The following is a 26,233-nucleotide window of genomic DNA, read 5'->3' as shown; positions in this document are numbered from 1 at the left end:
AAGCACACATTGTTAATCTGTGCTTCTGACCCACTGGCTATAGACTGGAGAATAGCACAACATGCTCCTGGAGTTTGGTAAATTTCCTAGAATTGCTCACAGAACTAAGGATACCTATTTATTCACTAGACTTTTGGTTCACTACAAAGAAATCGGTGGCATTAGTAATTCAATGGCCATAAACTTGGGCAAACTCTGGAGAATGGTGAAGGACAGGGGAGCCTGGAGTTCTTCAGTCCATGGGGTTGCAAAAAGTCAAACATGACTTGGTGACTGAACAACAGTCAGTGAACCCACAGCCAGATGAAGAGAGAAATAAGGTGAACAAACAAAGGTACTTCTGTCCTCATGGAGTTTGGAGCCTGGGACAATGGCATGTGGAATTGTTCTGAACTCCTCCTTTTGACTATTTTTAATGGAGACTTCATTACGTAGGCAAGATTGATTGAATCATCACTCTAGGCAGCCATGTTCCCAGGGAGCATTGCTAGAAAAGTAGGTTTAAAAAAGAGAGGGAGAGAAGGTTCATTGGATCAAAACTAGGAAAACTCAAAGTGGGCAAATTTTATCATAAACCTCCCCAGCACTTACGTCAAAACCCAGCTGAGAGAATCTCTGTTCTAGTGAGAGAACTAATTCTTAGACAGGTTAATAAGGAGTCTGGGGCCTTCAAGGAGAAAGGGGTCCAGGGCTCTCAAGAAGGAGAAATGGCCCCGGGGCTCTCAAGGAGGAGAAAAGGACAAACTTTTTATTTTTCCTACATTCCTTAGTCTTCCTCAGTAAGAGGTTATTTTATTTAAGCCCAGAGCTAATGCTTACACAACAAAACAACTCATATTAAACTCTGTACTAAGGGTTATATAACAGCAATATATCTTGTTCAAGGACAGAAGACATGTTTCTCTTTCTTCACAGGAACCTTCTGACTAATCTTGTTATATTAAGATGCTGTGGGAGTGGGTCTGGTAAGACCTTTCTATTTTTCTAATCTTGTTTATTTAAGATGTATGTTGTAGGAGTGGGTCTGGTAAAAGTATATAAGGCCTTGATAAGACTAACTAGGGGGGCACTCTCCATCCCCCTTCTGATGTCTATATCAGAAGCATTCTCTGTCCTTTTTCACTGTAATAAAACCCTGCTATGCAAAAGCTCTTGAGTGATCAAGCCTGATCCCTGGTCCCAAAGCTGAATCTTCTTTGGAGATCACGAATCCAATATCATAAGCTAGGGACCTTCTTTAAGCCCTTGGCAGAGTTGGGAGTGCCTCTTTTCTTGGTTCTTTTGTCATCCTGCTCAATCCTCTTTGTTTGCACTTATCATATTACATTAACAGTCTATTTAACAACCTCCTCAATAGATTGGAAAGCCTGAGAGCTATAAACTTCTATCTGATGTGTGAGTGAAATTGAGTCCCCCTAAAACTGAGTTCTCTTACTGTGTTTGTGATTAACCTCTCTACTCAGAAATTTATTCCTTTTCTTGAACCACCTCTATTCCTTTCAGAATTGAAAATTATGAAAGAAAAGAGGGGATTGAAACCAAGCAGGACCTCATGGGACTTTCCTGGGTACAAAAACCTCTCTGTGTTCCCTGTTTCTTGTTTGTAGGGGAAAAAAAGAAAAGAAAAAACCTTTAGTCTCTTAGGCCCTCCCAGAGATCCATAGAGCAGGCGCAGGCCATTAATGATTAGGAAATAGAGTCATAGAACTCCTAGTTCCTCTGGAAGAGATGTAAATAACAATCCAATGTAAATAACAATCCAATGCACATCTTTGAGTTCTAGAGAAATTAAGATACCACCCCTGCCCTCAGTGGAAGATGGTGATTGCATGCTGACAAAACACAGACCTCAGACTGGTTGGAACCAAGAAGTTGAGATTCCTGAAACATCACCCTGTTACCTCACCATCAACCAGTCAGAAGAAAGCCAAGCATCCTAGGATCTTCTCTCTTAACACTGTCTCTAAAAACCATTTCCTGAAAGCCACTAGGAAGTTTGTATTTTGAACATGTGTTTTTCCATTCTCCTTTTTTGTGCCTTGCAAGTATACCCTTAATTTTCTGTAAAAACCCAGTATCAGAGTGGTACCAAGCTCAGATTCAGCTGCTTACCACTTGAAAGCCAATACTGGTGAGACAAGTGTTGGTTGGAAAGGAAAAGTTGCTTAATTCAGGAGGTGGGCAACATGGGGAGAAGGTGGACTAGTGTTTGGAAACCAACTCTGAAGATTCTGCTCAACCATGAAAATTTTTAAAGGGAGAATCGTTGGTGGGGAGGTCATGTCAGAATCTTTGTTATCTTACATTCTTTCTTCTGAGTAGTTGGTGGTGAGGTAACAGGGTGGTATTCCAGAAATCTTGAGTTCAACCTGACATGACAATCCTTCACCTGGGTGGGGGCTTTAGTTCCTACACTAGAACTCAAAAATATTGTTATAAATATTATATATATTCATTGCTGCACTACTGTTTCTTGACCACCCCTCCTTTGTTTCTGCAGTCTCTTTCTTCCCTGATAAACAATTGCTTGAATTTTCCCTTTGGAATACAGGGAAGTTCAAGGGGGTTTAGTTAGTTAGTGTTAGTTGCCCAGTTGTGTCAGACTCTTTGTGATCCCATGGACAACAGCCTACCAGGCTCCTCTGTCTATGGAATTCTATAGGCAAGAATTCTGGAGTGGGTTGCCATTCCCTTCTCCAGGAGATCTTCCCCACCCAGGGATTGAACCTGGGTCTCCTGCATTGTAAACAGATTCTTTACCATCTGAGCCACATCAGGGAAGCCCAAGGGGGCTGAATGAAGCCTACTTCCAATAGAGAACAGGGAAATAATTTGTACCCAGGAGGGTGCCCCAGGGTCCTGATCAGTTTCAAGAGTTTATTTCTTTCTGCCATGGGCATATGAGCCCTTGTTTGGTAACATAAGTATCCTCAATGCAATATCTAGCTTAGTGTTTATTGAAGTAGGCACAATTGAATATCTACATCTTTCCTTCTGTTTTTTTCAACTGGTATCCCAAGGTTCTATCTTTTGCTCCAAACTCCACCATCAAAATCAATTTTTTTGTTTCTAAAAGATCATCAATATATCAATTATTTATTTATTTTTCAGTTGCATTTAAAGTCACTTCTGATGCCAAGATCATGGCTCCTTTGTCTACTGATGCTGAACAAAAATATGGAGATAGAGTTATGGAGGGAAAAGAGTGGCTTTATTTATTTGCCAAGTAAAATGAGAACACAGTAGGCTAGCATCTCAAGTGTGCCTCCTCTTCCTGTGGAATGGGAAGAGGTTATACAGTAAGGCAGAGGTATATGATGAGGATGAAAGCATAAACAGTCTTGCACTTTTCTTTCTTCTGCAAAGTTTCTAAAGGGTGGGGTTGCTGGCAAGATTAGAGTGTGTACAGGGTCTCAGGTGGTCAGGTCTCCTAATCTTAATGAGCTTTTCTGGTCCCTTCAATCTTGTCTCAGGTGGTTTCATGGCTGCTCCTCCCTTGATTAGCAATTCTTCGAGTCTGCCCTTTGGAACTCAGAGAAGGCCATGGAGGCTGGATTCTTGCCTACAAGAAATAGGGGGGGAAAAGCCTCCACACTCAGGAATCCCACAGGGCCCTTCTCAGCATCACTTTTGTTATCTCTCTCAAGAATATTAGAAATATACAAATTTTCTTCAATTAGGAGTAGATTTGATCTCCACTGAAAGAATGCTATGCTTCACAAATCAAGCAGGAAAAAATCTACCCCCCCCCCACCCAGATCCTAGCTAACTCCCTATACCCTTCAGAAGAGAAAATGAGAAAACAAATTACTTCTTCAGGTAAGTTTTCCTTTCCCTTCAGATTAAGGTAATTACTAGGATAAAAGCTTTTGTCATGCTTGGATTTTTCTTTAATCCACAAGTGATGTGTTAGTGAATCAGTCATGTTCGACTCTTTGTGACACCATGGGTGGTAGCCTGCCAGGCTTCTCTGTCCATGGAATTCTCCAGGCAAAAATATTGGAGTGGGTAGCCATTTCCTACTCCAGGGGACCTTCCCAACCCAGAGATCTAACCTGGGTCTCCTGCAGTGCCGGTAGATTGTTTACCATATTTTCTTTCATATATCTTACTAATTAACTATTTGTAATTACTTTTTGTTCAATGCCCATCTGCCTCGGAGAAGAGAATGGCAAACCACTTAAGTATTCTTGCCTCAAGAATTCCATGAACTGTATGAAAAGGCAAAAAGATATGACACCAGAAGATGAGCTCCCCAAGAAAGAAAGTGTCCATTATGCTACTGAGACAGAACAGAGGGCAATTACTAACAGATCTAGAAAGAGTAAAAAGGCTGGGCCAAAGCGGAAATGATGCTCAGCTATGGATGTGTCTGGTGGTAAAAGTAAAGTCTGATGCTGTAAAGAAGAATATTTCATAGGAACCTTGAAAGTTAGGTCTATGAATCAAGGTAAATTGGACATGGTCAAGCAGGAGATGGCAAGAGTGAACATTGACATCTTAGGAATCAGTGAATTAAAATGGACAGGAATGGACAAATTTAATCAGATGATCATTATATCTACTACTATGGGCAAGAATTCCTTAGAAGAAATGGAATAGCCCTCATAGTCAACAAAAAAGTCTGCAATGCAGTACATGAGTGCAATGTCAAAAACAACAAAATGATCTCAGTTCATTTCCAAGGCAAATGATTCAATATCACAGTAATTCAAGTCTATGCCCCAACCACTAATGCTTAAAAAGCTGAAGTTGAATGGTTCGATGAAGACCTACAAGACCTTCTAGAACTAATGCCAAAGAAAGTTCTCCTTTCATCATAAGGGATTGGAATGCAAAAGTAGGAAGTCAAGAGATACGTGGAGTAATAGGCAAGTTTAGCCTTAGAGTACAAAATGAAGCAGGACAAATATTATCAGAGTTTTGCCAAGAGACCTCACTGGTCATAGCAAACATCATCTTCCAACAACACAAGAGACAACTCTACACATGGACATCATCAGATTGTCAACACAGAAATCAATTGATTACATTCTTTGCAGCCGAAGATGAAGAAGCTCTATACAGTTAGCAAAAACAAGATCTGGAGCTGACTATGGCTTAGATCCTGGGCTCCTTACTGCAAAATTTGGACTTAAATTGAGGAAATTAGGGGAAATTACTAGGCCATTCAAGTGAAAAGACATGAAATTGTTAGTCGCTCAGTCATGACCCATTCTATGTTTCCCATGGACTGTAACCCTCCAGGGTCCGCTGTCCATGAGATTTCCCAGGCAAGAATACTGGAGTGGGTAGCCGCTCCCTTCTCCAGGGGATCTTCCTGACCTGGGGATCAAACTCAGGTCTTCCAAATTGCAGGCAGATGGTTTAGCCTTGGAGCCACTAGGGAAGGCCCAGATTATTCAGTCAGTCAGTCAGTCAGTTCAATGGCTCAGTTGTGTCCGACTCTTTGAGACCCCATGGACTGCATCACGTCAGGCCTCCCTGTCCATCACTAACTCCCGGAATTTACTCAAACTCATGTCCATTGAGTCAGTGATGGCATCCAGCCATCTCATCCTCTGTCGTCCTCTTCTCCTTCTGCCTTCAATCTTTCCTAGCATCAGGGTCTTTTCAAATGAGTCAGTTCTTAGCATCATGTGGCCAAAGTATTAGAGTTTCAGCTTCAACATCAGTTGTTCCAATGAATATTCAGGACTGATTTCCTTAGGATGGACTGGTTGAATCTCCTTGCAGTCCAAGGGACTCTCAAGAGTCTTCTCCAACACCACAGTTCAAAATCATCAATTCTTTGGTGCTCAGCTTTCTTTCTAGTCCAACTCTCACATCCATACATGACTACTAGAAAAATCATAGCCTTGACTAGATGGAACTTTGTTGACAAAGTAATGTCTCTGCTTTTTAATATGCTGTCTAGGTTGGTAATAACTTTGCTTCCAAGGAGTAAGCGTCTTTTAATTTCATGGCTGCAATCACCATCAGCAGTGATTTTGGAGCCCCCCAAAATAAAGCCTGCCACTATTTTCCCATCTATTTGCCATGAAGTGATGGGACCAGATGCCATGATCTTAGTTTTCTGAATGTTGAGCTTTAAGCCAACTTTTTCATTCTCTTCTTTCACTTTCATTGAGAGGCTCTTGAGTTCTTCTTTGCTTTCTGCCATAAGGGTGGTGTTATCTGCATATCTGAGGTTATTGATATTTCTCTAAGCAGCCTTGATTCCACCTTGTGCTTCATCTGACCCAGCGTTTCTCATGATGTACTCTGCATATAAGTTAAATAAGCAGGGTGACAATATACAGCCTTGACATACTCCTTTCCCTATTTGGAACCAGTCTGTTGTTTCATGTCCAGTTCTAACTTTGCTTCTTAACCTGCATACAGATTTCTCAAGAGGCAGGTCTGGTGGTCTGGTGTCCCATCTCTTGATAAATTTTCCACAGTTTGTGGTGTTCTACACGGTCAAAGCTTTGGCATAGTCAATAAAGCAGAAATAGATGTTTTTCTGGAACTCTTTTGCTTTTTTGATGATCCAGTGGATATTGGCAATTTGGTTCCTCTGCCTTTCCTAAAACCAGCTTGAACATCTGGAAGCTCATGGTTCACATACTATTGAAGCCTGGCTTGGAGAATTTTGAGCATTACTTTACTAGCCTATGAGATGAGTGCAATTGTGCGGTAGCTTGAACATTCTTTGGCATTGGCTTTCTATGGGTTTGGAATGAAGACTGACCTTTTCCAGCCCTGTTGCTACTGCTGAGTTTTCCAAATTTGCTGGCATATCGAGTGCAGCACTTTCACAGCATCAGCTTTTAGGATTTGAAATAGCTCAACTGGAATTCCATCACCTCCACTAGCTTTGTTCATAGTGATGCTTCCTAAGGCCCACTTGACTTTGCATTCCAGGATGTCTGGCTCTAGGTGAGTGATCATACCATTATGATTTTCTGGGTCGTTGAGATCTTTTTTGTATGGTTCTTCTGTGTAGTCTTGCCAGCTCTCCTTAATATCTTCTGCTTCTATTAGGTTCATACCATTTCTGTCCTTTATTGAGCCCATCATTGCATGAAATGTTCGTGTTTCTAATTTTCTTGAAGAGATCTCTAGTCTTTCTCAGTCTATTGTTTTCCTCTATTTCTTTGCATTGATCACTGAGGAAGGCTTTCTTTTCTCTCCTTACTATTCTTTGGAACTCTGCAGTCAAATGGGTATATCTTTCCTTTTCTCCTTTGCTTTTCACTTCTCTTGTTTTCTCAGCTATTTGTAAGGCCTCCTCAGACAGCCATTTTGCTTTTTTGCACTGAGTTCTTTTACTTTGATCCTTGTACAGGAGACAGGGATCAAGACCATCCCCATGAAAAAAGACTATTGGGGTAGGATTTAAATCAAATCTCCAATGTGTATACAGTGGATGTGATGAATAGATTCAAGGGATCAGATCTGGTAGACAGAGTGCCTGAAGAACCATGAACGTGGTTTCTAATATTGTACATGAAGTGGTGGCAAAAACCATTCCAAAGAAAAAGAAAGGTAAGAAGGCAAATTGGTTGTCTTACAAATAGCTGAGAAAAGGCGAGAAATGAAAGGCAAAGGAGAAAACTAAAGATATACTTAACTGAATGCAGAGTTCCAAAGAATAGCAAGGAGAGATAAGATAGCCTTCTTAAGTGAACAATTTAAAGAAGAAGAAAACAATAGAATGGGAAAGACTACAGATCTATTTGAGAAAATTGGAGCTACCAAGGGAACATTTCATGAAAAGGTGGGCACAATAAAGGAAAGAAACAGAGATATAGTCAGTCTTATTTTGATATTGACCATCTGGTGATATCCATGTAGAGTGTAGAGTGGTCTCTTGTGTTGTTGCTAGAGGGTGTTTGCTATGACCAATGCATTCTTTTGGCAAAACTCTGTTAACCTTTGTCCTGCTTCTTTTTGTACTCCAAGGCCAAACTTTCCTGTTACTTATGTATCTCTTGACTTCCTACTTTTGCATTCCAATTCCCTATGATGAAAAGAATATCTTTTTTTGATGTTAGTTCTAGAAGGTCTTGTATGTCTTCATTGAACCGTTCAACTTAAACTTCTTCAGCATTAATGGTTTGGGCATAGTCTTGGATTACTATGATATTGAATGGTTTGCCTTGGAAACAGATCATTCTGTCATTTTTGACATTGCATTCATGTATTGCGTTTCAGACTCTTTACAGCATAGGACTCTACTTTCACCACCAGACACATCCTCAGATGGGTATTGTTTCTGTTTTGGCTCAGCCTCTTCATTCCTCCTGGAGCTTATTTCTCTGCTCTTCTCCAGTAACATATTGGACATCTACCAACCTGGAGGGTTCATCTTTTAGTGTCATATCTTTTTGCCTTTTAGTACTGTTCATGGAGTTCTCAAGGCAAGAATGCTGAAGTGGTTTGCCATGCCCTCCTCCAGTGGAACATATTTTATCAGAACTCTTCACCATGACCCATCTATCTTGGCCCTACGTGGCATGGCTCATAGTTTCATTGAGTTAGAGGCCTGATCCATGTGATCAATTTGTTTAGTTTTCTGTGATTGTGGTTTTCATTCTGTCTGCCCTCTGGTGGATGAGAACAAGAGGCTTGTGTAGGCTTCCTGATGGAAGGGACGGGCTATGGATCTAGTTTTGGTGGGCAAGGCCATGCTGAGTGAGTCTTTAATCCAATTTTTGGCTGATGGGTGGAGCAGTGTGGTAATGGCACAAATGACCACCTCCTTCAAAGGACTTATGCGAGGATGCTGGGCCTCTCAGGACTGTTGTAGTCAGTGCCCTTGACCATGTGGCAGGCCACTGTGTACCCAGACCTCCACCAGCAACACCCAAGCACACACAGGCAAGTCTGGCTCAGTATCTTGTGGGGTCACTGCTCCTTTTTCCTGGGTCCTGTTGCACACAAGGGTTTGTTTGTGCCTCTGAGAGTCTCTATTTACCCAGTCCTATGTAAGTTCAGTAATCAGATCCTGCTGACCTTCAAAGTCAGATTGCCTGGGGTTTCTCAGTCCTTTTGCTGGATCCCCAGGTTGGGAAGTAAGTTTGGGGGCCTAGAACTTTTACAGTAGTCTGAGAATTTCTTTGGCATATTGTTCTCCATTTTGTGAGTTGCCTGCCCAGAGACTCTATAGTGGAGCTAATGACAGTCTCCTTCAAGAGAACTTATGGTACACCCTGCACCTTCTAGGACTGATGCTGCCAGAGCCTCTGTCTCTTAAAGAGATGGGAAAATTCTCAAAGAGATAGGAATACCAGCCCACCTTACTTGTATCCTTAGAAACCTGTGTGCATGTCAGGAAGCAACAGTTAGTATCGGACATGGAACAATGGACTGGTTCCAATTTGGGAAAGAAGTACGTCAAGCCTGTATATTGTCACCCTGTTTGTAAAACTTATATGCAGATTACATCATGCAGAATGCAGGGCTGGATGAAGCACAAGCTAGAATCAGATAAGCTAGAATCTTATCCAGCACAAGATTGCCTGGATAAATATCAATAACCTCAGATATGCAGATGATACCACCTCTATGGTGGAAAGTAAACATGAACTAACGAACCTCTTGATGAAAGTGTAAGAGTAGAATGAAAAAGCTGGCTTATAACTCAGCATTCAAAAAACTAAGATCATGGCATCTGGCTGCATTGCTTCATATCAAATAGATGGGGAAACAATGGAAACAGTGACAGTCTTTATTTTCTTGGGCTCCAAAATCACTGCGGATGGTGACTACAGTCATGAAATTAAAAGACACTTGCTCCTTGGAAGATAAGCAATAATAAATCTAGGCAGTGTATTAAAAAGCAGAGACATCACTTTGTTGACAAAGGTCATTGTGTTCAAAGCTATAGTTTTTCCAGTAGTCATGTATGGATGTGAGAGTGGGACAATAAAGAAGGCTGAGTACCAAAAAACTGACTCCTTGAAACTGTGGTACTGGGGAAGACTCTTGAGAGTCTGTTGGACTGCAAGGAGTTCAATCCAGTCAATCTTAAAGGAAATCAACCCTGAATATTCATTTGAAAGACTGGTGCTGAAGCTGAAGCTCCAATACTCAGGCCACCTCATGTGAAGAGCCAACTCATTGGAAAAGACGCTGATGATGGAAAAGATTTAATGTAGGAGGAGAAGGGGATGATAGAGGATGAGATAGTTGAATGGCATCAGCGATGCAATGGGCATGAGTTTGAGCAAACTATTGAAAATAGTGAAGGACAGAGAAACCTGGCATACTGCAGTACCTGGGGTTGCAAAGAGTCGGACACCACTGAGCAACTGAACAGCAAAACAACAAGACTCGTGAGACTTCTTAGGACAACAGGGAGATCAAAGCAGTCAATCTTAAAGGAAAATAATCCCTGAATATTCATTGGAAGGACTGATGCTGAAGCAGAAGCTCCAATACATTGGCCACCTGATGGAAAGAGCCAACCCATTGGAAGAAACCCTGATACTGGAATAGATTGAGGATAGTAGGAGAAGGTAGTGACAGAGGATGTGATGGTTGAATGGCATTACTGACTTGATGGATATGAGTTTGAGCAAACTCTGTGAGATAGTGAAGGGAAGCCTGGCGTGCTGCAGTCCATGGGGTTGCAGAGTCAAACAGGACTCAGTGACTGAACAAATCGGCATCTGCCTCTGCCTCAACATGCTGTAAGTGCCTTGTGAGAGTTGGAAGAAATACTCATTTCTAGCAATGCTAGGTTCAGTAAATAATACAGTGCTTATCATATGGCTGACATGTTACAAACTTTTTTTTTTTCTGAGTTCCCTAAAAATTAATATAACATAGAATCTCTAGATCAAAACTGAAGGAGTTTAATGGTCAAGAGTGCTGTCATTCTTTTCCTATGTTATTTTATTTAGACCATCATGTTTTTGGCTCTGAATAAGGCTTATGATCTTACTGATGACAAAGCTCAGTTGGAGATAAATGGCTATAGACAGGAACTGATGCTGTTCCATTTTGGCACAAACAAAAACTGTAACTTGAAGTTAATAAGTGATAAGGTTTAAGAGTTAGTTAATAAGTCAGATTAGAATTAGAAAGGGGTTTTGAAAGTATTCATAAACCATTGATATGACATTCATTTTACTTCTTTTCTAATTATCTATAATAGATTGTGGCACAAAGCTGAAAGATACAAGTAAATAATTCTTTATCATTAAAAAGTTCAAACCATTTGATCTACATTTAAAAAAACAGTGTTACTCTGAAAATATGTCTTTGTCAGTGACAGGAAACTCAACTCTATTGTTCTGTTTTTATTTAAACACCTGTCTTGTTTTACATTTTCAAATTATTCAGACTAGAAAACATAAGATGTTATTTGTTAAATAGCATCCACCTGATGATTCTCATTTTCTTCAGTCTTAAAGTGTCACCCATGATGTCACCATAACATATTTAGATGCTGTCACTACATCCTTCCAAAGCATATATCAAATACTATAAATGTTCATTTTCTATTCTTACTCTTTATCCTGTTCCTTTTTATCACCTTCTTGTCAAGTTTCCATGGGAACTCTAATGGAAAAAAATTAATGATAAATTTTCTAGGTGTATCAGTTTACTAATATTTTTCACTGTGGGGTTTAATGCTGAGAGAGTTTTTACCTCATCACAGATATGGATGTACACTCTTTAACAGGAATAAGATGACATGTTTCATATGAGATTTTTATTGTTTTACCTTTCTTATGCAACTGAATTATTTGACCTAGCTTTTATGTGAAATTATTTGACTGTAACCATTTATACTTTTATGAAATGTGATATATACCTTCACTGAGCTCAGTAGTTTTGAAGGTTTGCTTCTTTCTATTCATTACTCTAACGTTAGGAAAGTGTTAGTCACTCAGTTGTGTCTGACTCTTTGTGACATCATAGACTGTAGCCGGCCAGGCTCCTCTGTCCATGGAATTCTCCAGGAAAGAATACTGAAGTGGGTTGCCATTTCCTTCTCCAGGGGATCTTCCAACCCAGGGACCGAACCTGGGTCTCCTGCATTGAAGACAAATTCTTTACTGTCTGAGCCACTAAAAGCAAAAGTAATAAATTAGGAAAATCTTGGGAATTTTCTTATGACAAAGTACTAGTGGTGTGACAGTTATAAGCACAAGCGATTAGTTTTAGAAAAACTTAATCTAACACTGCTCTTCTAATATTGCAAATATCCATATCTACAAAGTAAAACTCATCAGAAGTCAAAACAAAAAATAAGATGGTGTTATGAGTCTGTGAAATGATGCTTCTTTTTAATCTACTTTGTTGCTTCTGTTTTCCCCTCTACTAACCTTCCAAAGGGAAAGATCGGTTGTTATCCATAAATGAAAAGCATGTAAAATTATATTTCATGAGTCCAAATTTCCATGAAAAAGCAAAAAAAAAAAAAAAGAAAAAAACCCCCAAAAGTAATGACAAAGGCAGATCAAAAATATCCTCATTTAATGAAGTATCTAAGAGAAATAAAAAAATATTGTTAATATTAATAAAGGCAGATCACCTATTTTTCCACATTTTTACTTGTATGAAGATTCTATTTTTGACAATTAAAAATAAAAAAAATTTGTCAGTTGGAGCCTTCCTAGTGGCTCAGATGGTAAAGAATCTGCCTATAATGTAGATCCTTATTTTGTTTCATAAAACAAATATCTTATTAAAATTACCTGAAGCAGAATTCAGTTGAATCTTCAGTTAAACAACAGCAGAACCCACTTGCTTTCCAATCAAGGCCCAGTCATTTTCTGGTTGAAATATCAAAGCTTTTACCTGAGTCTGCCACCACCAACTGGAACACAACAGAGACAATGGAGGTTAATGAGCTCCTCTGTGGAGAAGGAGGGTTTAGATCCAGTTAAGGGCTTCCCTTGTGGCTCAGCTGAAGAATCTGCCGGCAATGTGGGTGACTGGGGTTCGATTTCTGGGTTGGGAAGATTCCCTGAAGAAGGGAAAGGCTACCACTCCAGTATTCTGGGCCTGGAGAATTCCATGGACTGTATAGTCCATGGGGTTGCAAAGAGTCAGACACGACTGAGTGACTTTCACACTTCACACAAGGGACTTCCCAGGTGGTGACAATGTTAAAGAATCTCTCAGCCAATGTAGGAGACGCAAGAGACAAGGATCCCATCCCTAGGTTGGGGAAGATCCTCTGGAGAAGGAAATGGCAATCCACTCCAGTATTCTTGGAGAATCCCATGGACAGAGAAGCCTGGTGGGCTCTAGTTCATAGGGTCGCAAAGACTCAGACATGACTGGACGACTAAGCACAGCATGAGCACATGCACATGTGCAAGAGTTTCCTATAGTGTGGTCCAAACAATCCTAATTTCCTAGACTTTCAGCTCTAGCATTAGTCCTTCCAATGAGTATTCAGGGTTGATTTCCTTTAAGACTGACTAGCTGGATCTCCTTGCTGTCTAGGAGACTCTCAGGAGTCTTCTCCAGCACCACAGTTCAAAGGCATCACTTCTTTGGTGCTCTGCTTCTCTTGGTCTAGCTCTCACAACCTTATGTGACCACTGGAAAGACCATAGACTAGATTATATGGACAAAGGCAGAGTAATGTCTCTGCTTTTTGATACACTGTCTAGGTTTGTCACAGCTTTTCTGTCAAGAAGCAATCATCTTCTGATTTCATGGCTGCAGTCACCATCTGCAGTGATTTTAGAGTCCAAGAAAAGGAAATCTGTCATTACTTCCACCTTTTCCCATTCTATTTGCCATGAAGTAATAGAGCCAGATGCCACTATCTTAATTTTTTAATATTTAGTTTTAAGCAGGCTTTTTCACCCCCCTTTTCACCCTCATCAAGAGGCTTTTTAGTTCCTCTTTGCTTTCTGTCATTAGAGTGGTATCATCCATGTATCTGAGGTTGTTGATATTTCTCCTACCTATCTTGATTCCAGCTTGTAACTCATCCAGTCTCGCCTTTCTCATGATGTGCTCAGTGTATAGGTTAAATAAACAGGGTGACAACAGACAGCCCTGTTGTACTCCTTTCTCAATCCTGAATCAATCAGTTGTTCCATACGTGGTTCTAACTCTTAGAACAATAACTAATTAGAACCCAGTTAGAGATGCTGTTTAGGAGAGTTTAAAAATCAAGAACAACATTTATGCTGGTGATATGGATTTGAGAACCATTAGCCTGTTTGTAATTACTAACTATACAGGAAATTACTAGATATTGGACCAGGGAGACCAAAGAATAAAAAGAGAAGGATCTGAGACTACAATGCTGGAGAATATCAATGTTTAAGAAACATACAAAAAGATTTCAAAGGTAACATGAAAAGGCATGAATCAGATATGTAGAGGAAAACAATAAATATTAGGAAAAGATAATTTTTAATAATAAATAATAATATTGCATTCTAGGTAACTGTTTGATATATGTTGACATAGAGGAAGTCAAATTACAAAAAGAACACAAGCATATATTTAAAAAAAGAATTACTGAATTATAAGAATGTTTGCACACTTACACTTATGATTTTTCTAGAATCATTCCTAATTTATTAGAGCAAATCAAAGTTAAATAGCAAGTGTTTTCTTGTCTACACCACTTTTGTATGCATGTGTGTATAAAATATGCTTGTGAATGCATTAAATTATTTTTAATAATCAATTTATACAGAAGTCTGATTCTATTATAATCAGAGTCAATTATTATGCTATGGTAGTTAGTAGTAGCAAAGTGTGTTTATAAAATATTAAAATGGCTCCCAGGGACTTACACTGTATTCATTAATTTTTTAAACTTATAATTATGAGGAAGTTTATACATTTGTAAAGTACACAGAATAGCATAACAAATGTGCATGAACTCATTGTAAACTGTCAACAATTATTAAGTCATATTATTTTATCTGCAATATTTTATAATATACATTTACAATAAGAATTCTATTTAAGAAAATTAGCTACCACATTATTATGGTTCCTAAAAAAATGAGATTTTTAAAACCATTCAACACTAATAGGATATGTGACATGAAATCTCAGATATTTCAACATTTTTGACCTATGATTCAATTTAATATCTTCAAATACCCAGTTAGTGTTCAAACTTAAATGTTTCGTAAGTGTGTGCATGTATGGTTTTTATTCAGTAGGTATGTTTATTTCTTAATGGCTTAGAATTGTTTGAATCAGGATTTCATAAACTTTAAATGTTGCAATTGATTAATATATCTCTGAAATTTATTTTATTCTATAGAGCTCTCTTTTATAACTTTTGTTCCCCTTCAACATTTTGTTGAAGAACTTGGATGATGTTTTGCATAGGGTTCTTACAATCTGAAAAATTTTAATTACATCTTCATGCTTTCATTTAACTCAATCTTATATCTCCATATTTCATATATATTTTATGTTTTCATAAATATTTTGTATACAAATTTATTTCATATTTTTTCCTATTGGATCATTTTTCAATTTTTGTTAAAGAATAACTCTGCATGCGTGTGTGTTTGTGCTCAGTCATGTGCAACTCATTGCAACCCTATGGACTGTAGCCCAACAATTCTAGGTGGTGGTCATTAATTAGGAGCTACGTAGTAATTGATTGGGTATCTTTTTGAGATAGTTGGCACTCTCCATCCTCAGGTTCTACATGTGTGGACTCAATGAAACATACATGGAAAATATTTGAAAAACAATTCCAGAAAGTCCCAAAAAGGAAAACTTAAATTTGCTGTGCACAAGCAACAATTTCCATAGCATTTACACTATATTTACAACTATTTACATGGCATTTACATTGTAATGAGTAATCTAGAAATTATTTTAAGTGTATATGAGGATGTGTGTAGGCTATATGCAAATACTACACCGTTTTATATAAGGAACCTGAACATTCATGGTTTTTGGTATCTGCAAGGGTCCTAGAACCAATCCCCCTTGGATACCAAGGGACAATTATATTGACACCGACATCATTATATCTATTGTTACATTAAGTATTACAGAGTGATCACATTGTTATTTTATATCTCCTCCTTATTGAAAAATTAGAATAGTTCTGTAAAAAGAAACTTTTCCTTATCAACAATTTGGTTACTCTAAAGCACAAATTATGGAAGGAGCAGCAGGATAAATAATGGATCTGATAACGTACTTATCAGGTCTTTATAATCAACCTTTTCTTTAAACACTTTCAGATTTACAGAAAATTTGTGAAAATAGTACAGAGATTTCCCTTAATTGAGCCCAAACACAATTTTGCTTTTTATTGATTTCAAACTTTAGCATATTGCTAAGTCACCTTAGTCGTGTCCGACTCTGTGCGACCCCATAGACGGCAGCCCAGCAGGCTCCGCCGTCCCTGGAACTCTCCAGGCAAGAACACTGGAGTGGGTTGCCATTTCCTTCTCCAATGCATGAAAGTGAAAACAACCCCATGGACTGCAGCCGACCAGGCTCCTCCATCCATGGGATTTTCCAGGCAAGAGTACTGGAGTGTGGTGCCATTGACTTTAATTGATAAACCAATACTGATACATTCTTATTAACTAAATGGTTTACTTTATTACTCAGATTTCCTTACTTTTTACTCAGTATCCTTTCTGTTTCTGTGGGGGGCAGCCTGACAACAAGCAGGATCTATCTGCTTTGGGAGCTGCCTTGTTGACTCAAGGGTCAAGTCCAGACATAGCTCTCTGTCCCGCCACCCCTTATTAATCATTAAGGAAACTTCTTGCAGCCCCTGGAGCGCATCTGACGCAGGACAAATGGCTTTTATGACCTGAGTCCTGAGATACGACCTGAGTCCTGAGAAACAAAGTCATGAGATCTTGATTGATTGCTTTATGTTCCTTAGGTGATTTTTGATGCAAAGATTGTATTGTATAAGAATTTCCTGGTATAAGGGTATAAAATTCTGTGTGTAAAAATAAACAAGCATCACTAGCATCACTGACTGCAGTGATCCTCTCAACCCCCACTGTGTCTGTATCTACTTATTTCTCAGCCGAGGAATCCCGCGTTTGTGCCTACGTTGACTCGTCAGCCGGTCCCGACAGTTTCAGAATCCTATCCAGGATACCACACCAAATTTAATCACCATGTCTTTAGGTTAGACTTGCTTTTGACAATTTCTTGGAAGGTGCTTATGTTATCGATTACCTTGACAGTTTTGAAGCATACTGATCAAGTATTTTCTAGAATGCTTGTCATGGTTAGACTCGGCTTATGGGTTTTTAAAAGATAGACCACAGAGGTAGAGTACCTTTTTATCACATCATATCAATGGCACATACTTTCAACATGACTTATCGCTGTTGATGTTGACATTGATCACCTTGCTGTGGCAGTATTTGTCAAGTTCCTTTACTATAAAGATGCTCTTTTTATTTTCCCTTTACAGTACTCTGAGAAATAAATGACGCTATTCTGTCCATACTTAGAATGTGGAGTCATACTCTACATCCTTGAGGGTTGAATATTTGCATAAGTTATTTGGAATTTTTTGGCAAAAGTTTTATCTCTTCTCCCAAATTATTTACTTATTTATTTATTCAATCACTTCTTTAAATCAGTGTGGATTCATTGATATTTATTATTTGGATTATGATTCAATACTTCCTTCTTTCTTTGTGCAAATTATTTCAGCTTTGGCTTTTGAGGACTCTTTTACTTTGCTTCAATGTCCCTTTAATATGCCCCATCAAAGGAAGTGTTTTTGCACTTGTCTCCTTTCTGGCATTATAAGATATTGAGGCTCATTTTACATTTGTCCTGCTCTAGTTCTCAAATCTGCCATTTGTCTGAGCAGCCTAGGATTCTTTTATTAAAAAGTGGTAATAAAAACAAAGTTCTGCATGCTAGATATGTTCATTGTTTATAAATATTTCCCTAATTCTCTGTATCTATGTTAGCCTAAATAAGAGTTCATATGGATGTCTCTAACTCTAATCCATTACCACATGGTTCATTCTTACCTCCTCCCCTACTCTCGTAAACTTCCAGTCTAGTAGTGAGAAGTTGGTTCTCAACATCTGCCACACATTTACTTAATTATGTGATTCTAATACTTATGCATAGTTGAATCAGAATTGTTAACCTAAACTCCCTTTAACAACTAGATCATAGTACTTATATACAGTCTTTACTCTTATTTTTTCAGACACTATTCGTTTCTAAAATAACTTGGATTAGCACCTCTCTCCCCACCTGCCACTCTTAGTGAGGTTGTTTCATTTGTTTGTAACAAAGTTAGATTGCAGCATTACAGTCTGTATTCCATCTAAAGTTAGATAGTCCCCTTACTTCTGTTGACACTGTTGCAGATGACATGATCCTATACATAGAAAATCCTAATGATGCTACCAGAAAACTTATAGAGCTATCAGTCAATGGAGTAAAGTTGTAGCATACAAATTAATACACAGACATCTCTTGCATTTCCATACACTAAGAATGAAGGATCAGAAAGAGAAATTAAGGAAACTATTCCACTTACCATTACATCAAAAAGAGTAAAATACCTAGGAATGAACCTACCTAAGGAAACCAAAGATCTGTTCTCCAAAAATTATGACACTGATGAAAGAAATAAAAGATGACACAAACAGATGGAAGTATATACCATGTTCTAAGATGGAAGGAATCAATATTGTCAAAATGACTATACAAGGTAATCTACAGATTCAATGAAATCCCTATCAAATTACCAATGGTATTTTTCACAGAACTAGAACAGAAAAACATTTATAATTTGCATGGAGACACACAAAAAACCAAATAGCAAAAAAAAACTTGATAAAGAAAAACAGAGCTAGAGGAATCATTCTCCCTGATGTAAGACTATAATGCAAATTTACAGTGATCAGAAACTGCATGACACTGGCACAAAAAGAAAAATATAGATTAATGAAATAAGATGGAAGCCCAGAAATAAGTCCATGCACCTATGGTCTATTAATCTATGACAAAGGAAGCAAGAATATATGAAGAAAAAGGCAATCTCTTCAATAAGTGGTGCTAGGAAAACGGGACAGCTACATGGAAAAGAATAAAATTATGATATTTTCATAAAACTATTCACAAAAATAAACTCAAAATGGATTAAAGACCTAAATGTTGAGACACTCTTAGAGGAAAACAGACAAAACACTTGTTGACCTAAATTGCAGTAAGATTCTTTTTGACCTACTTCCTAAAGTAATGAAAATAAAAATAAACAATGGAAACTTAAAAGCTTCTACACAGCAAGGACACAATAAAAAAAAATTAGGAAAAGACAAATACACAGAGTGGGAAAAAATATTTGCAAGAGAAGCAAAGGAGCAACAAGCAAAGGATTAATCTCCAAAATATACAAACAGCCCTTGCAGTTCTGTCAAAAAAAAAAAAATCAAGAAAAGGGCAAAAGATCTAAATCAACATTTCTCTAAAGAAGACATACAGATTTCCAAAAAACATATGAGAAAATGCTCAACATCACTAATTGTCAGAGAAATACAAAGCAAAATTACAATGAGATATCACCTCACATCAGGCTGAATGGTCACCATCAAAAAGTCCACAAACAATAAATGCTGTATGGGATATGGAGAAAAGGGAACCTTCCTACACTGTGGTGGGAATGTAAATTGATACAGCCACTATGGAGAACAGGGTGAAGATTCCTTGAAAAACTAAAATAGAGCTATCATATGATCCAGGAATCCTCCCCCAGGCATATATCCAGAGAAAACTATAATCTAAAAAGACATATGCATCCTATTGTTCACTGCAGCTCTGTTTGCAATAGCCAAGAAATTGAAGCAGCCTAAATATCCATTGACAGATGAATGGAGAAAGAAGATTTGGTACATATATACAATGGAATATTATTCACCCATAAAAAAGAATAAAATAATGGCATTTGTAGCAACATGGATAGACCTAAAGATTTTCATACTAAGTGAAGTAAGTCAGACAAAGAAAAGTATCATATATAATCACACCTGTGGAATCTAATTTTTTTTAAAAAATTATACAAATAAACTTTTTGCAAAACAGAAACAGATTTATAGATTTTGAAAACAAACTTCTGGTTACCAAAGGAGCAACTTGGTGGGAAGGGAAAAATCAGGAGCCTGGAATGAACATACACACATTACTATATATAAGATATATAACCAACATGTATAGTACAAGGAATTCTGTTCAATATTCTGTGGTAATCTATGAGAAAATAATCTAAAATGGATTGTAAAGTAATTATCTTCCAGTTAAAAATATAATTAAATTTTAAAAAGAATCTAAAAAAGAATGAATACATGTATATGTATATGTATATGTATATGTATATGTAGGCTTCTCAGGTGGCTCAGCAGTAAAGAATCTACCTGCCAGTGCAGGAGACACAAGGGACACAAGTTCAATCCCTGGATCAGGAAGATCCCTTGGAGAAGGAAATGGCAACCCACTCCAGTATTCTTGCCTGGGAAATCTCATGGACAGAGGAGACTGGCAAGCTACAGTCCTGGGGCTGTAAAAGAGCTGGACACGACTTAGCAACTAAACAACAGTGTCATATATCTACCATTACAGTGTCATGGAAGATAATCTCCACATCCTAAAATTTCTCTTGTGCCTCACCTATTCAACCTTCACTCTCCTATCCCTAAATCCCATGTTAAACACTATATTTTTATTCTCAATATAGATTTTGCCTTTTCCAGAATATTAGATAATTGAGATCATAGAGTGGGTAATTTTTCAGATTCGCCTCTTTCAGTTAGCAATGAATCATTAGATTCACTCATGCATTTTCATGATTGGGCAATTCATTTTTGTTTTTCATTGAATAATATTCTTTTTATTTTGATATACCTCAGTTTATTCACTTACCCATTGAAGGGCATCCTGGTTGCCGACAATTCATGAGGAATAAAAATAAAGATGCTATAAAAATTTGTGTGCATATTTTTGTGTCGATACAAGTTTTCAAATTGGTTGGATAAATACTTAGGAGGATTGCATGTTAAGACTATGTTTAGCTTTGTAATAAATTGTACAAATATCATCAAGAGTGGCTTACCACTATTATCTGTGAAAGAAATTTCTTGTTCTGTATCCTCACCAGCTATTGATATCATCCTTTTTTTTTTTTTACTTTAAACATTCTAATTGGTGTGTAGTGACATCCTGTTCTTTTATTTGCAATTCCCTAATGATAAATACCATTGAGAATTTCTTCATATGCTTATCTGCCATTTATATATTTTATTTGGTGAAGTATCTCTAGATCTTTTGTCCATATTTTAATATTTTAATTGAGTTGTATTTTTTATGGTTGAGCTTTATTTTTGAGGGACCTTTGTGTATTTTGGATACAATTACTTTATCAGAAATGTGTTTTGTTGCAAATACTTTCTTATAGACTATGGTTTGTTATTATATTTTTAACAGTGTTTTTCTCACAGAGGAAGTCTTTAATTTGAGTCATGTTCAACTCATTGAAAAACTTTTCTGATTCAAAAACTCTTTGCTAAACCTATGGCCATCTCGATCTTTTCTGTTTCCTTCTAGCAATTTACAATTTTGTGTTTTACATATTTGGCTTTATAATCCATTTTGACTTAATTTTTGGGAAAAGTATGTTTTGTGTCTTGTTTCATTCTTTTTAACATATGAATGTCCCATTGGTCTAGTATCATTTGCTGAAAAGATCATCCTTTCTACAATGAATTGGTTTGAGTCTTTACCAAAGACCAGTTGACTGTATTCTTATGGGTCTATTCTGGGGCTCTATATTTTGTTCCTCTGATATACTGAGCTGATTCTTTCACAAACAACATGCTGTCTTGATTGTTGAAGTTTTCTAGTAAAATCTTGAAATGCAGTAGTTAGTGAGTTCTGCAACTTTTCTTATTCAGGATTGTGTTGGATTTTCTAGGTCTTTTAGAGGAAAAGCTTGAGTGATGGGTTGAGAGTGAGAGTCAAATACTATGTAAATTAGCAAAAGGTGGAAAGTGACCAAGGAATAATCTACACAAGCTCTACACTTTCGAATGTGATTCTGAGAGGACTTAGTTGACATCATGGTAATTGGGTAGGTAAAGAAGTTATACCTGTAACTTAATTTGATGATAACTTTACCCTCATGACTTCATTGAAATTAAGAGAAGAATACCTTGTACTTCTGATGTCTACCTGTAATTTTGGAAAATTGCTTTGAACACTGTGTCAGAGAGATGAGTAAACAAGAAAAGTTAGACTCATGAAACCAGAAGTTTAAACTTTAAAGGGAAGGAAGTCTTATACTTTTAATATAATAACAAGAGACTATTCCTCACAAAGGTGCAAAAGAAAAAAAAAATCTAGAAAATACACGTTATTTTCCCTGAGGAGGGTTAATACCAAAAGTACTAGTCTGACATAGACACTGATCAAACCAAAGCATATCTAAATCCCTAGACTGCCTCAATGGTTCATACTTGCTGTACCTCAGGACTAGTTCTCTCTCTCTTTTTTGTTTGTCACAAATCATGAGAGTGGGAGATTCTAATTCCCTTCCAACTAACCAGAGGGATGTTACTAGTAAATCAATTACCTTTAAGTGCCAAAGTAAATAAACACTCTCTTGTAATCTGATCTTACATATCCCTGATCTTTGAAATGATTTTTCTTTTTTTTTTTTTTTATGCTTCAAAAAGCTTTATTGTTTCCATTTGGTCCAAGGCTTGAGAGAGGCCTGCTCCAGGGTGTAAAAAGCTGCCTAGTGGCTGCAGAGAGGGGCTTCAGGCAGCCCTGATGTTAGGTGGGTTCTTCAAAGGCCACTGGTCTCCAGAAGCTCCTAGTCGTGCTTGAGGGTGAGCCTTTCGAAGAGATACTCGCCCAACCCAGCCTGGGGACCAGCCAGCCTGCGGAGGTTGGGCAGGTGGTCACCCATCTTCTTGATGAGTTTCACTTCCTCATCTAGGAAGTGGTTCTCCAGGAAGTCACAGATGTGGGGTCTCCACGGAAAGAAGCCAGGCCATGAAGATCCAACAGGGCTTGATTCAGGTTCTTCTCTACGAGAAGGGCGACTTCCATAGCTTCCTGGGTTTTACCCCACTCATCTTGAGATGTCTTCTGCACGTCCAGGAAGAGGGCGCGGCCGCCACGCTGGTTTTGCAGTTTCAACAGACGCTTCGTGCCCTTGCGCTTCTCCTTGGCCAATTCGCGAAAAAAGTGACCCTCACCCTGCAGGGCCACATCGCCGCTGTCGAAATAGAAGCCCAGAGAGAGGTAGGTGTAGGAGGCCCGCAGTCGGCATGTTAACCAGGAGGTTGACGGTGGCCTCCACCTCGGTAGAATAATTCTGACGAATCTGGGAGCTCATGATTGGTCGGTAATAAGGAGTTAAAAAATGGTGGCTGGTCCCGGTGATGGCGGACAGCTGAGTGGCTGACTCCGGAGGTTGTGAATGGAAAAAAGGTTGGAGGGTGGTCGGAGGCTGGAGCAAGGGGCGTCCCTGGGTCTGTTCCGTCCAAGCACTGTTGAAGCAAGAGACAGATCCGCGGGGCCGCCGAGCACACTTCCTGAAATGATTTTTCTAAGTACCATAGGTTTAGTTTTTCAGAAAGTGGAACTGATGGATACATTTTGTGTTCACTGAGTTTCTTTTCACTAGATAACAACTAAAAAGGAATTTCTGTCAAAGGGAAAAAAAATGATTTATTTTATATGATGTGACGGTTTCATCCATCATAAAATTAGCTTGCAGTAATTCAGCTCTTAAAAGGGTCTCTTGAAAGAATCTTGGTAAATTGACAAGACTATTTTTACAGTTTTGTTTCTTTAAGAATTACGCTGATTTGTTAGTTTTTTTTTCTAAAACACTTGGGCAATTTGAAAAGAGCAAAACACATAAAGATGAATTCAACTTGTATGAGATGAATCATACACTATTCCCCAGTGGATAAAATGAGGCTTTGAGTTGTAAAAATTTTAGCTGATACCAAATATAAATCTAAATTTCTGATAGTGTTATTTCAAGTACAGTATGGCATCAATAAGGAAACATTTTAGTCAGATCAGGAATATAACCTTACTTATAAACAAATCAGAATCTATTAAGCATTTATAATACGCAAATTACTGCCACAGATATGACAAGATGCTATGGAGATTATACTGAAAGAATGCCCATAGAAATATCATAAAGTCAAATTTATGTACATATAGACATTTTGCTTGCAATAAATGTTGTGTAACATTTACTGTGGAAAAATGATTTCTGAAATTTTAATATCATTAATTACAAATAAAACCGAATTAAGACAACTGGATCAATAAAAGCAGGTCTGTATGTCTGAAAAGTTTTTCCATTTCCTTTAGATACTCTGACATGCTGTATAATAAATTTAGGGATGAGACTGTTAGAAAGGGAGCCAACATGAAACTGCATATTTAAATATTTTGGACACTATTGAAAAACAACGATATGATTTTTAAAAAAAAGTAAAAAATGCAACAAAACCCTTTCCTTGAGGCACAAAGTTGAACAGAAGGTGGCCAGAGAATTCCTTCTAGTAATGGAGTTCTTTAGAACTCCAAATAAAACCTCAAAACCTCAAAATTTGAGAGCAAAACCTCAAAATAAAGCTGACTAGCATTATGCAAAGCACAGAATTAAGAATAAAACAAAACCAAACGTCTTCTACATTAAAAAGTCTACATATCCAACAAAAATATGCATTAAGGAATTAAGTAAAAAAAAACTGATTATGTGATTAATCACCCAAATATATCTACTCAGTCATTTTAATGCAATAATGTTACAGTTCAGTGTATTAGGAATCTATCTGGCTATGATTTGTTAGCTCTCCCTCGTAATCCCCACTTAAAAAAAATGGATTTAGACAGTTTTCCTTCTTATCTGATTAACATCTCATAAATACGAATAAATACATCTTTCTTTCCCTGGCTGCCTCTTTGTGGGAGTTCTGATAGAAGAAAAGAAGACATTGGACATATGGGAATTCTTTATAGAATTAAAGTAAAACAATATATAGACTGAATTAAGGGAAGGCATCATTATTTTTACTGATTACAGTAAAAGACCTTCTTTTCTCTTGAAGATCACTTGGGAAATTCACAAACCAGCATAGATTTCATTATGGTAACTTTCCTTGTTTAGTAGCAGGCATTTCATCAATGACAGTTGACTTGAACGCATTAAACACAATTTGCCAGAATAAGACACTTTTCTTCTTGCACTGTCTTCTTTATGCACATGAAGTATTACTTTTTCCCCAAATTTTGATCTAATGGTGTTTGATGTTATGCATTTTCTCAGACAATTATGCAGTGAAAAGAAAAAGCGATTTTTAATCACTCCTAGAATAAAGATATTGAGCATAGAAAATGCAGTAGATGCTAAGAATTCTGATTACTTAGGTGAAACCCGTTTCTGTAATTCATTTCTTATTATCTTTCTAAATTCACTGAAATATATTATTCTCTAATATTTAGCAGAGAAAGCAATGGTAACCCACTCCAGTGTTCTTGCCTGGAGAATCCCAGGGACGGCGGAGCCTAGTGGGCTGCCGTCTATGGGGTCGCACAGAGTCGGACACAACTGAAGCGACTTAGCAGCAGCAGCAGCAGCTAATATTTAGACATTGGTATTTGTGTATAATTGCTATGGCTAGTGACATTTATTAGGTACTTATCCTACTCAAAATGTATGATTTTGTTCATGTAACACTTAGTACCATCGTGTGTGTGTATGTCTGTTCCAGATAAGGAGTTTCTGGTCTTTCTGACTCCATAATTTAGTGACAGAAAATAGGAAGTATGAGCTCCTTAAATCAATCAAGATATCTTGCTTGAATTAGTACATTGGGCAACAGAATAGATGCTCCTGCCCTCAAGGAGCTTAAGAATTAAATGCAAATTTAGACAATGTTGGATCACATGCTACAGAATGAGAATTCAAGCTCCAAACACACACAAAAAGCATTGTGTGGTATCTGTCTGGATATAGGCAATTACAGAGTCTATGAGACGGGTCTCTGGGAGGAAGCTGCCCTCGCACAGCAGAACTGGGGCCCAGCCAGTGCACGGCAGTCTCTGAAGGGAATGCAGACTAAGACTCAGTCTCCAGGGTTTCATGCAAAGCTGTATTTCAGCCCAGGTGCCTTCATTTGGAGGGGTCTTTGTGTGTGTGTGTGTCAGTCATTCAGTCGTGTCCGACTCTTTGTGACCCCATAAGTGGTAGACC

The 26,233-nt window shown here is 37.9% G+C and overlaps 1 protein-coding gene and 1 long non-coding RNA gene across 3 annotated transcripts in view; one reads left to right on the top strand and one right to left on the bottom strand.

Annotated features, from left to right (window-relative positions):
* Positions 1-3,192: 3,192 nt before the first annotated feature.
* On the bottom strand, positions 3,193-16,716 carry LOC145539115 (uncharacterized). Its single transcript, XR_014077581.1, has 3 exons — positions 16,580-16,716; positions 12,696-12,817; positions 3,193-3,562 (listed from the first exon to the last, which is right to left on the bottom strand). It is a non-coding gene; the product is annotated as an uncharacterized LOC145539115 (long non-coding RNA).
* Positions 6,950-26,233, top strand: part of LOC145539114 (uncharacterized) — a 541,345-nt gene continuing 522,061 nt past the window's right edge. Inside the window, exon 1 of one of the 2 annotated variants that reach the window (XR_014077580.1) lies at positions 6,950-10,679. Coding sequence is in view for 1 of the 2 variants with exons in the window: in XM_081572606.1 (XP_081428732.1) it covers positions 23,002-23,253 (252 nt within the window). In the remaining variant the exon portion in view is untranslated. Of the gene's footprint in view, positions 10,680-22,972; positions 23,254-26,233 lie in introns of those variants that run through there. The other variant, XM_081572606.1, reaches the window with a different exon arrangement.

Source organism: Giraffa tippelskirchi, chromosome 2, assembly GCF_054371585.1.
Source record: "Giraffa tippelskirchi isolate mGirTip1 chromosome 2, T2T-mGirTip1v1.2.pri, whole genome shotgun sequence".
NCBI lineage: Eukaryota > Metazoa > Chordata > Mammalia > Artiodactyla > Giraffidae > Giraffa > Giraffa tippelskirchi.
Note: the sequence above shows the minus strand (reverse complement) of the source record. Positions and strands in the feature narration are given on the sequence as shown.